The sequence below is a fragment of the Oryctolagus cuniculus genome, chromosome 7, assembly GCF_964237555.1.
Source record: "Oryctolagus cuniculus chromosome 7, mOryCun1.1, whole genome shotgun sequence".
Lineage (NCBI taxonomy): Eukaryota > Metazoa > Chordata > Mammalia > Lagomorpha > Leporidae > Oryctolagus > Oryctolagus cuniculus.
Window position 1 is genome coordinate 105,335,246 of NC_091438.1, and position 12,700 is coordinate 105,347,945.

The 12,700-nt window shown below is 41.8% G+C and overlaps 1 protein-coding gene across 1 annotated transcript in view; it reads right to left on the bottom strand.

The window, feature by feature from the left end:
• The window catches only part of IL23R (interleukin 23 receptor), an 80,539-nt gene that overhangs the window by 35,043 nt on the left and 32,796 nt on the right, over positions 1-12,700 (bottom strand). The window contains exons 5-6 of the mRNA XM_070078295.1: positions 6,433-6,593; positions 1,609-1,754 (exon numbers count right to left, since the gene is read on the bottom strand). Coding sequence (XP_069934396.1) covers positions 1,609-1,754; positions 6,433-6,593 — 307 coding nt within the window. The remainder of the gene's footprint in view (positions 1-1,608; positions 1,755-6,432; positions 6,594-12,700) is intronic.

Consider the following 12,700-nt stretch of genomic DNA (forward strand, 5'->3'; position numbering starts at 1 on the left):
TAGCTGATATATAATTCTTAATTAAGTAAAATCAGAAACTTTATTCCTTAGTATTTGTACTAAATGACAATTTATTACACTTGAAAATAATAAAATGACATTTTTTTCTTTCTTTCTTTTTTTTTCTTTTTGTCTTTTTTTTTTTTGACAGGCAGAGTGGACAGTGAGAGAGAGAGACAGAGAGAAAGGTCTTCCTTTGCCATTGGTTCACCCTCCAATGGCTGCTGCAGCCGGCGCACCGCGCTGATCTGAAGACAGGAGCCAGGTACTTCTCCTGGTCTCCCATGGGGTGCAGGGCCCAAGCACTTGGGCCATCCTCCACTGCACTCCCTGGCCACAGCAGAGAGCTGGCCTGGAAGAGGGGCAACCGGGACAGAATCCGGCGCCCCAACCGGGACTAGAACCTGGTGTGCCGGCGCCACAAAGCGGAGGATTAGCCTAGTGAGCCGCGGCGCCGGTCAAATGACATTTTTTTCAAAGAACACCAAAACTGGAAATTTTTCCCAAGACAGATTAGTGCTACTCCACAGGTCAAGTTAATGAGTCTTGATTGATTACATTGTCACAGTTGATTGATTTTATTAATGGACCTTGCACCTACGCCTCTCCTAAGACATTTGACAGTTTATCATTGGTATTTAGAAATGGCTAATTGGTTGGTGTAGGGAATCAATCACAGGCAGGATTCAAAATTCAAAAATCTATAGCAGTCTAATTTTTAAATCGAGAATTTTGTATGGCCTGTGAATGATGTTGTAAATATCCAAATGACCCTTGGCAGGAAAAGGTTCCTCAACCCACTAGACATTCACTTTATACTTTAAGCTCATTTAAGGATGAGTTCTCTGCTAGTAATTTAAAAAGAGACATCCATAAACCTAAATTCCCAATTTTGAACAAATTTTATTTCCCTGGATACCTGTCAAGCTTCAGCATAGAATACTTAAATTTCATATTCGTGATCACTGATGTGAAGTTTGCCATCTGAATTACAAGGAGCTAAATAGATAGATCCCTCTCAGCTGGAGATTTGTATATTTAGCAATTTGTAAAAGGCAAGAAAATCTTTTTAGGAAATAGCTCTCTGGAAGTGCGTGATAGCTGTCATCAAAACTCAAGTGCTTTAAATATCATGCAGACATTCATATAAAAACATGTTAAGTGGATCATTGTAATCCACTGTGGCCCCTGATAGTTGGTTAACTTATCTTTTTTTTTTTTGACAGATACAGTTAGACAGTGAGAGAGAGAGACAGAGAGAAAGGTCTTCCCTCCGTTGGTTTACCCCCTAAATGGCCGCTACAGCTGGAGCTGCGCCAATCCGAAGCTAGGAGTCAGGTGCTTCCTTCCAATCTCCCATGCAGGTGCAGGGACCAAGCACTTGGGCCATCCTCCACTGCCCTCCCGGGCCACAGCAGAGAGCTGGACTGGAAGAGGAGCAACCGGGACAGAATCCGGCACCCCGACCGGGACTAGAACCCGGCTCCCATATGGGATGCTGGCGCCGCAGGCAGAGGATTTAACCAAGTGAGCCACGGCGCCAGCCCAGTTAACTTATCTTTTAAATCATTCAGTCACATATTAAAGAATCATGAAAGTTTAACTTACATTCCAGGTTTGGTTTGTTGTAGCCTTGTATCTCATTTCACAGGAAATCTTTTCAATTGTTGTTAGACTATTCCAATAAATGACGGTCTTGGGCACTGTAGCATTTATATTCTCAGCCCTGGAAATGATGGATGCAGAAGGTATCACTAGAAAAACAAAATAAAACACACACAACCTAGCAGTTTAAAACCTGCCTAGTAAGAAACTGGTATCTTTTCATCAATACATAGACCTGCTTAAAAAAAAAAAGATCTAATTAGCAATTAACATTTTCTTGTTTGCTAATCTATTCATATCATTCTTCATTTCTTTTAAACTTAACTCTAATTGTGCTTTCCTTCCCCTAACTGCCACCTCTTCAAATCCCAACTAATGAAATTCCAGAACCTAATCCTATTAACCAAAGGGTATAAAAGAGAGATAAAGGAGGTATCTCCTCTTGCCTACATTAGCTTGGGAGAGATGACATTTTCACATTCAGTTCAGAAGATCTGATTTGATAAGATGTTAATTGACACTTTTCACAATAACGTTCTTATTTTATGTAATGGGAGAACTTGTATGAATATTTAGATCTATTGCAGACTTGTTTCATTTCTCTTCAAGGTAAATTTGTCCTTGGAAGTAAGATTTGACAAAATGAGTCTCCAGAATGAGACTTTACAAATTGTTGCCATGTTCTATAACAATAAGAGAACTGAAATTCTTACTAATTAGCTTACTAGCTGTTTTGTTATTCTAGAACAATCATGGAACTAGAGTCACTGTTTCTAAACTGTATGGGGCAGTCATTTGATACAGTGCATAAGTCCATACTTAGGATATCTGCATGCCACTTAGGAGTACCTAGTTCACGTTCCGACTTTTCTCCTTCCCATTCAGCTTCCTGCTAATGTACATCCTAGAAGCCAGCAGGCGATGGCTCAAGTACTTGAGTCCCTGCTACCCGTGTGGGAGATCCAGATGGGGTCCCAGTTCCTGGGTTTGGCCTGACCCACTCCTGGCTGCTCACAGGTTTCTGGGGAGTGAGCTGGTAGATGGAAGATCCCTGTCTTTCTGCCTTTCAAACAAAATGAAAGTTAATAAATAAGTTTTTAAATGCTCATAAGTTTGTTTTGCCTGAACAGATTAGAATCACTGACATTTTCTATTTCTCCTGTATGCATCATGGATCAATGAAAACCTGCAACTTTGCTAGATGTATTAGTTAACAAAGAACCCAGGAACCCATGTGTGTGTGTTTTTACAGACCATCATTACAGCTTAAAATACTCTATGAATTAACTTGTTTGCATTTATTCTAAGTTTATAAAGTTTTATTTGGGAAAATTATTGCTTTATTATCAGTTACTACTTTCTAAATTTATGTGTACAAGTTAGTGACTTATAGAGAAATACAAAAATTAAAGATTGGCTCTCCAGTGACACAGTCCTATGATAAAATATTTAGGCTAAATCTAGCATAGAATAGGAGTAGTAGTGGAATAGATTAACTGAAGAGATTATGGTACTTAACTTTTATCTTTGAATTCTGAAGCTGCTCTCCCTCTGCTCGTACAAGCTTCTTGTAACAAAAATCAACACTCAAAGATTTCTAGAGTGAAGAAAGCAGATCCATGCTGAGACCACACAGGGTCATTTAGGCTCCCTCAATGCCATAACTGACCCTCCTCCTCCTGCCTCCCATCTCTCAGTTTGGCTTGGCCACCGTCTCAGTAGCACAAGCATTCTTAGGCCTGTGAAACTGTCAGAATCAAAACGGAGTTGCTTGTGCGCCAATAAATAAACCGAGCCAGGAGGCTGTGAAGGAGGGCATCTCATGCACATTTGCCTGACACCAAGAACTGTCACAAAGACCGCACAACCATACTCAAGTGTCACTGCAACCTTCCACAGAAAATACTCATGCAAGGACAGCTGCCCAGCAGCTCCTGCTTAAATCTGATGGAGACCACCCTTGAAGCCAAGGATAACTGATTCAAGACAACTTACATAATCCTCCTCATCTTGCCTTTGAAACCTTCCCATTTCAAAGCAGTCCCTGCTATTACTCCTTGGAGAATCTCTGCCTGGGTATTATTTAGGTTGACAGACCCTTTTAAGAAAGAAATATTCTGAGGAAGCAAAAGTTTTTGTAGTCCTATGAGAAATGCAGTTTGATGAGAGCTTTCCCATAAAACAGGTCAACATGATAGAGATCTAATCCTTTAGGTTTGAACAAGTCCCTATTCAATAGATATTTGAAGATGTAGTTTATTATATCAGACTCCAGTATTGAACTTTTACTCATTGCTTATGTTGCAAACATTCCTACTAAATCTTACTTTTAAAAATCCATCATAAATGTCATGCTTTTAGGTTCCATTTGCGTTGAAATAAAGATCCTGATTATAGTGTTGTTTTCCCAACAACATATAATTTATCTCTGTTTATACACTGATGAAAATTAATGTTCAAATGGCAGGCAGAAGGCACTGCACTTTCTCTGTTGAAATTTATTTCTCTACAAGAGATCTTTAGAGCACTCCTCTCACTTGTCATTCTGGTACAGGGTTACTGCACAGCTAACTCTGCCCTGTGTTCTAGCATAACCTCCCTAACGTGGTTAAAGCCCAATCTCACAGCTGCTGTGTGGAAATTGCTCCCAGGAGCGTCTTCTGTTTTCTATTTTGTAGAACATTTCATTTATCTGACTTGCAACGTTCCATTCTCAAAGTGTCATCAATGAAAGAAGCTCATTTTCTAACAATTCGATGATTTCGTTGACTGGAGCTCCCTACTTCATTAACCCAGAAATTTTATCCTGAGCTTCTGAGTCTATCTTGGGGTAATAAGAAAGCAGGAATGGGATGAGAAGGAAGGGCAAGTAGAGAGAGAGGGAAGAGAAGGAGAAGGAATAACAACTCTAGGCTTCCAGGTCACAGTGTGAGAAGCCAGACTTGGAGGTGGAGGTAAGGTGACATTTTCTTTTGTGGGTGGTGGGATGTAGTTAACCACAGCAAGCCAGCAGGTCTAGGATAGAACCTAGTTCCACCTAGGATGGAAAATAGTTCTCCTCTTCACTAGTTAAGTGGCCTTGGCCAAACTATTTTACCATTTTCTTCATCTGCAAAATGGGTACACTACTATCATATGTTGTTCCCAAAAGTAAATGTCATATGCATCTTAAGTGTCTAAAACACGCTGTGTGTTCAATAAATGGATATAATGATATTAAGACCATACTGATAATAATAGTAATAATACTACTGCCAATTATAAAGTAGTTCCTAAAAGTGACATGGCCAAAATGATAATGGACACGTTTGCCTTTACAAGTCATTAATCTATCAAGGGGAACCTGTTTTAAGAAAAGGATATTATTGCATCTCACCTCAAAATGTAAAGTGTCAAAAATGTCTAGATCAGGTTCAACAGAACTGTAACTCCAAGAAGATACAGTAAATTGGAGTTATTGTTCATCACCGTAGTCAGGTGTGCATGCTTTCAAATCCAATGTTCAGAGCATAAGGGATCTTTAGACCAATCTCATTAATAGAAGTAGTTGAAGTCAGTTGAGATATTAGTTGTGATAGAAGACCACAGTGATGAACAAAGTGGACCTCTGTTGTAACCCAAGGGAAGACTTCACATCTCTAGATCATCAATCAGCAGGAAAGTTGTCAGGCACATTGCCATGTGCTTTTATTTTTCTCATAAGGACTGAAGATACGGGTCATAGATATTGGAATTAGATGCCTCGCAGCTCTGCTACACAAGTTTTCTTTTAATGTCACTAAGCTTTAGTTTCCTCATGTGCAAATTGTGATCTCTTCTACAAAATAACTGTTGTGTGGGTTCAATACAATAATGTACATAAAAGTAGCTAGCACACAAGAAATAATAACCTACATAATAATAACCTACATAAATGGTAGGCTATTGAAACCATCTTTAATTATAACAGAAATAAGTTGTACTAATATCTCCAAAGAGAGACTGACTTTTTACACCTGATGCTGATGTTCTCTGTCTGAATTTTGATTTTAAGACTTGTATGTAGTTGTGCAAGGCTCAAGTATAACTACATTTTGAAATTTCTTTCAAAATCAATGAGGAACTTAACAAAAATTTAGCCACAAGATTGTTTATGTCAATATAGTTTCCATCAGTGAAAAATTGAAAACAGTGAAAATTTCCAACAAGAAGGGGCCAAACTATTATATATTCAGACATTAAAAACAACATTTTAGATTAAATTGATAGAAGTATTTATTACTTATTGTAAGTTTTAAAAAAGGCAAAACCCAAAACATCTGAATCAACATGGTTAACATGTGTTAAATCTGGCTGATAAACAGAGATGTTGGCATAATTCTCTAATATTCTATGCATTTTAAAAATTTCTCAAAACTAAAGCAAAATGACCCTATGTAAGTTCCCAAACAATGTCAAATGCTTTAATATAAGTCTCATCTCTTTATTATAATCCTTTATTATAATCCTTGTTTCCTGCCATCTTCCCTGGTAGATTACAAATTATGCCAGGGAAGGTACCTTGTCCATCTTATTTTTTCTGGCTTTTAGAACAATGGTTGGAATACAAGAAGTTCCCCAAAATTTCTGTCAAAACACCCACATCCATATAGAAATACGACTGAAGGACATCCACAGAGGTGGTAGCAGTACTCCTCTCTCAGTCGTCTCTCACAGGACGAATTACGAGTAACTTCTGTTTCTTTATCTGGAAGAACTCTGAGACTTGGTTTTAGACCTAGGCTTCATTTGATCAGGCGCCATGAATTAGTTATTATCAAAGACATGATAGAATTTCTTATACTTTACCTATATCATCCAAGTGAATTTGCAATGGTTTTGATTCCTCCATGCCTAGCGCATTTGCAGCTTGGACCCAAACCAAGTACTTCTTGCCACCATGTAATGAATCAGTGGAGATGTTAATAAAGCTTGAGGTGAGATATTGTTGTTGTTCTTCTGTCTCCAAACTTTAAAAAAAAAGATAGTCATAAGTTACATTTAGTTTTGATTAATTATTCCAAAAGTATTTTTTTAAAAATATTTCTTTGTTTCTTTGAAAGCAGACTAACAGAGAGGGGGATAGATGGAGAGACGAGAGAGAGAGAGAGAGAATCTTTGTCCACTGGTTCACTGCCCAAATGACTACAACAGTCAGGACTGGGTCTGGCCAAAGCCAGGAGTCAGGAGCTCCATCTGGGCTCCCACATGGATGACAGGGGTCCGAGTACTTGGGCCATATTCTGTTGTCTTTACAGATACATTAGCAGAAAACTAGATTGGAAATAGAGCAGACAGGGCCTGAACTGGCTTCATAAACTGAGACTTAACCCACTTCACCACACCAACAGCTGCTAGCATTTTAAGTTGGCTTTCTGACATGAAATTTTATTGGAAAATAAATTTTATCTTCAAAAAGTTTTAAAACAAATTCAAATTTGGCAAAGGTTCTAAGCATTTTTACTTTCATGGACCCTGTCCTCAATTTAAAAAAGTACATGTATGTGTCCATCTCTATAAGTTATATCTACATATAAACTTAAACTTATGCATTAAGTTATATAAACATAAACATACATATACGTATACACATATGTACATGCCTACATGTGTTCACGTGTATTGTTTTAGATCTATCACTCTAATGGCAAATATATTAATATTATATATTAAACATTTTCTTTAATGTAACAGTGCATTTTTATCTTCTGATTTTAAATGAAATTAAACATTTTCGTGGAATCCTATACATGCTGTGGGTCCTAGGCACTATGCATATTATGCCCATTTGGCCCTGGACATAGCTAGAAATAAATGAGATGAGTCCAGGGAGGAGCACTGCACAGGGGTTCAGTTCAAGGCTTTGAAGTCAGACATTACTTCCAGGATATAGGGTGAATGGTGAGGATGGGAGGAGGAGTTGATGTGGGGTGAGAGATCAAGAAGGGTATGATAAAGTTAACTTTCTAGGCAGGAAAAAAACCAGCATGGGGTGGACACTGGGGCCCAGTGAGTTGAGCCACTGTTTGGGACACCAGCATTCCTTGTAGGAGTGCCTAGTTTGAGTCCCAGCTACCCAACTTCCTGTTCATGTGATTTTGGGAGGCAATAGGTGATGGTTCAAGTACTTGAGTTCCTGTCACCGACATGGGACACCCTGGTGGAGTTCCAGGCTCCTGGCTTCAGCTTGACCCAGGCCCAACTGGGGAGTGAATTAGTGAATGGGGGCTCTGTGTTTCCCTCTATCTCTGCCTTTCCAATTAATAAAAACAAACCAATACACATAATTTTAAGAGGAAGAGCAAAGCGACGTGTTCTAAAACAAATAAGTGAGAGGTCTTGACATTTCTGAGAAAGTTCAACAAGTGCATTCCTCTGAAGCATAGAAGCACAGAAGTGCCGGCCGCCGCAGCTCACTAGACTAATCCTCCGCCTTGCGGTGCCGGCACTCTGGGTTCTAGTCCCGGTTGGGGCGTCGGATTCTGTCCCGGTTGCCCCTCTTCCAGGCCAGCTCTCTGCTGTTGCCAGAGAGTGCAGTGGAGGATGGCCCAAGTGCTTGGGCCCTGCACCCCATGGGAGACCAGGATAAGCACCTGGCTCCTGCCATCAGATCAGCGCGGTGCGCCGCCCGCGGCGGCCACTGGAGGTGAACCAACGGCAAAGGAAGACCTTTCTCTCTGTCTCTATCTCTTATTGTCCACTCTGCCTGTGGAAAAAAAAAAAAAAAAAAAAAAAGAAGCACAGAAGTAACTTGAAGTAGAGCAGTGTGAGCTGCTGACGGGTAGATCCTGTCATGTGAGTGATGGGAAGAAAGTGAATTTAATCAGATTCTCACTGCTTTGAGGGTTCCCGTAATAGGGGATAGATAGGCAGCCACATGGGTGGGAAGTACCTACAAACCACCCCTCCCCCCAAGTAATTCTATCTTCCTACTTGTCAATCAAAATGTGCCCTTTCCCAGGATGTAACTGCTTCTTCTCAAACCTAAGGAAGGGAAACACCATGAAAATACAGGTATTCAGCTCCATGTGTAAGTTGTGGAAGTGCCATATAATTCCAGGTGCCATCATGCCTACATGCACCGCCCCCAACCTCATAAAAGAGATCAGCAATTGGGAGGAGCTGTCTCTCTCTCCTGCTTCAGACCACTGGCTGGAGGTGTTGCAGGGCTGCTCCCTCTGTCTCCCCTCCACCACCCCTTCTCCTTTCAATCTTCTGGCCCATTGCCCACTCATGATGGGCATTTCTCTTTATGGGGCATGCTCATGTGTGTGTGCTCATTTTCTCATCTTTTATATAGTTTTTATCACTTTATACACATTACATGTGTCAGCACTTCGAATGCTTGTCTGTGTGCATGACAAGAGCCTGGAAGGAAATCTATTTACCCCTTGCCCACATCACCTGGGGGTTGTACTGGTCCCTGGGGCTGGAGGGTAGATAGCAGCGAAATGAAAATAGAGGTAGGAGAAAAAAAAGTCTATTCAATAATCAAAACTTGCATTTTTAGTCTGAAGTGAGTGGAGATCGCTGGGGATGGACTTTGAAAGTAGAACTGACTGGAACTTGTAACCAATGGGACAAGGGGAAAGGAAGTCATTTACTGCCCAAGACGGTGATGACAATAGAAGAGAAAGACCTGGTGTGGAATGGGGAATAGAGAGAACTATTAAATATCATTAAGATTATATTTATGTTTCTATAACTGGGTGATGATTTTTTTTTATTTGACAGGTAGAGTTAGAGAGAGAGACAGAGAGAAAGGTCTTCCCTCCGTTGGTTCTCTCCCCAAATGGCCACTATGGCCGGCACTGTGCCCATCTGAAGCCAGGAGCCAGGTGCTTCCTCCCGGTCTCCCACTGCTTTCCCGGGCCACAGCAGAGAGCTGGACTGGAAGAGGAGCAACCAGGACTAGAACCCAGCGCCCATGTGGGATGCCGGTGCTGCAGGCCGAGGATTAACCAAGTGAGCCACAGCGCTGGACTGGGTGATGATTTTTAATTAGCCAATTAAGCTTGGAAAAATTTTAAGGGCTATCTATTAGTGCTGAAATTCCCAGTTTTATAAATTGACATTGGGTTTGGACAGAAAGTTTGAGCTCTGTTTTTAAACTTCTATCCTCCAAATAACCGCACAACACTTTTTTTTTTTTTCTGACAGGCAGAGTGGACAGTGAGAGAGAGGGACAGGGAGAAAGGTCTTCCTTTTCCGTTGGTTCATCCTCCAGTGGCCGCTGCGGCCGGCGCACAGCACTGATCCAAAGCCAGGAGCCAGGTGCTTATCCTGCTCTCCCATGCAGGTGCAGGGCCCAAGCACTTGGGCCATCCTCCACTGCACTCCCTGGCCACAGCAGAGAGCTGGCCTGGAAGAGGGGCAACCGGGACAGAATCCGGCGCCCCGACTGGGACTAGAACCCAGAGTGCTGGCGCCGCAAGGCGGAGGATTAGCCTAGTGAGCCCCCGCGCCGGCCGTGCACAACACTTTTAAGGGGGTAACAGGCAGGGTAGTGTTGAGGACAGTGCTGCAAAGTGTTTCTTCTCCTCTTTTACGGCTTCTGTGAAGACAGATTGTCCTCAGCCCTTGCCTCCTGTCCACCCCCAATTCCTTCTGCCCTCTTGAAGATGAAGGCCACCCTCCTCATCCCTGACTCATGGATGAAGAACTGGGCATGTGCAGAGTAGGGTAAATCTGTCTATTCTGGGAGAAACTTCACCACATCCCAAAGTCATGCTCTACATTAACAGCTTCATTGTTAATAAATATCATTAAATATTTGAAATATTAAAAAAGTATTTGGACATTTGAAAGTAGTTAAATATTAAACTAAATGTTTATAATTAATTATTACATTTTGATATTTGGATTGTGCCTGCTGACCCCTTGGTGTCTCTCAGTTGGCTTATAACACATGTGGAGGCCGGCGCTGTGGCTCACTAGGCTAATCCTCCGTCTTGCGGCGCCAGCACACCGGGTTCTAGTCCCGGTTGGGGCGCCGGATTCTGTCCCGGTTGCCCCTCTTCCAGGCCAGCTCTCTGCTGTGGCCAGGGAGTGCAGTGGAGGATGGCCCAAGTGCTTGGGCCCTGCACCCCATGGGAGACCAGGAGAAGTACCTGGCTCCTGCCTTCGGATCAGCAGGGTGTGCCGGCCGCAGCACGCTGGCCGCGGCGGCCATTGGAGGGTGAACCAATGGCAAAGGAAGACCTTTCTCTCTGTCTCTCTCTCTCACTGTCCACTCTGCCTGTCAAAAAAAAAAAAAAAAATAACACATGCGGGAAGTCTATGGAGACAAACACTGGGCCCCCTGTACTCTGAAGCACACCCCATTATCTATAATCAGGCCCATCTGTAACGCGGCAGTGTTTTCAGTGGACTTTGCTAAGTTTACAAGCGTTGAAACCTTCAAGCACCCAACTCTTTATATTTCCTTTTCTTAAATTTCTCAGTGGGATTTTCTACATTCTTAGGCATTCCATCAGAGCTACTATTAATCTTTTAGCCTTTTATTGTGATTTTACTTTCCCCCTGAAACTGCTCTGCTCCAACAAAGGCCTTTCCATGGTCGAGTGCCCAGGTCCTCATTGGAGCATTGGTCCCTCCGCACTTGCCTTTCCCCATGTGCTTTTCCCCTGGGCTCCCTCCCAATCTTGGCTCCAACAGCTACCCCACAGTAGGCTATTAGGCATTTGTGCTTTCCGTGGGAGCTTCATTAGGTGTCAGACTAGGATCATAACTTTAGCAGATTTACAACTAAATTATCTTTCCATGCAAACTAGCACTTACAATACCACTAAGTTCCAAGTTTTTAATTCTGTGACTATTTGACAATATAATATTTATTTTGAAGTTACCATAAGTGGTATATATTGTTCAATTTACGTCTTGGTAGGTGTTCTAGATACAGGACAATGGGACATAATGGGTTACAGGCATTCTGTCCTTTGTTCTCAGTTTGCCCTTTTAAAGAATTTTCTCTCATTAAGAGCCACCCAGTTACCAAACAAGGTTAAGCATTTTTAAAAATAATATTTTCTTCGTGTGAGTGGTGCAGAAGTTAAAACACCACTTGGTGTCCCCACATTCCATATCAGAGTCTCTGGCTTTAAGTCCCAGCTCCACTTTAAATTCCAGCTTCCTTCCAGTACAGACTCTGGAGGCAGTAGATGATGGCACAAGTACTTGGGCCCCTTATCATTCATGCGGTAGCTCTGGACTGAGTTCTAGGCTCCTGGCTTTGGCCTCCCCCAGCCTTGGCTGTTGTGGGCATTTAGGGGGTAGATGGTGGATTCTTTCTCTCTCTCTCTCTCCTTCTGCCTTTCAAATAAACAACAAAAAATTAATAAATAAACATTTATAATTATATTTTCTTTTATCTTTCCTCACAGTTTTCATACCTAGATCCATGATCTAGGCCTTATATTAGCTGTTGAGATACTGCCCAGAGATTCCTAAGTTAATTGTGCTCCATTGCAAAACCTAATTTGATAGTCATACTAATTTAGATGGAAAATAACTTTGAAATTTGAACAACAGTGGAAAGCCAGGGGCGCTCCGTTCTTATAGTTGATGACTGGAAATACTTCACATCCTTCCTCGGGGTCATCTCCTCTTCTTTGTAGAGCATTCAGGCTCCTGAGGCAAACTCTGACCCGATTTCCTTATCTAGTCTCACCTCTTCCTGGAGAACACAGAGCTTACGTTCACTGTCGTTTCCCCCTCCAAGCTCCGCTCCAGGTGCTGGCACTGCTGTGACCGTTCAGCAGCGCAGCGGCCCAGCCAGGATTTTGCTCGCTGGCCACCTTTGCATTTGGACTCTACACCACACGCTTGCTGAGATACCAAAAAGAGCAACTGGGCCTATGCTGCCAAACCGTAAATGCATTTATGAATCAAATTCTACAGAAACGATGATATATATAAATTTATATATATCATATCTATGATAATTCATATATATACATATATGAATTTATTGCTACCACCAAAGCAAGATAAACAAGGGATCAGGGAAATTCTCTAAGGCGAAAGGTTCATTGGGGTTATTCATTTCCATGAGTTTTCCAATGCTGTCTCTCTGCTC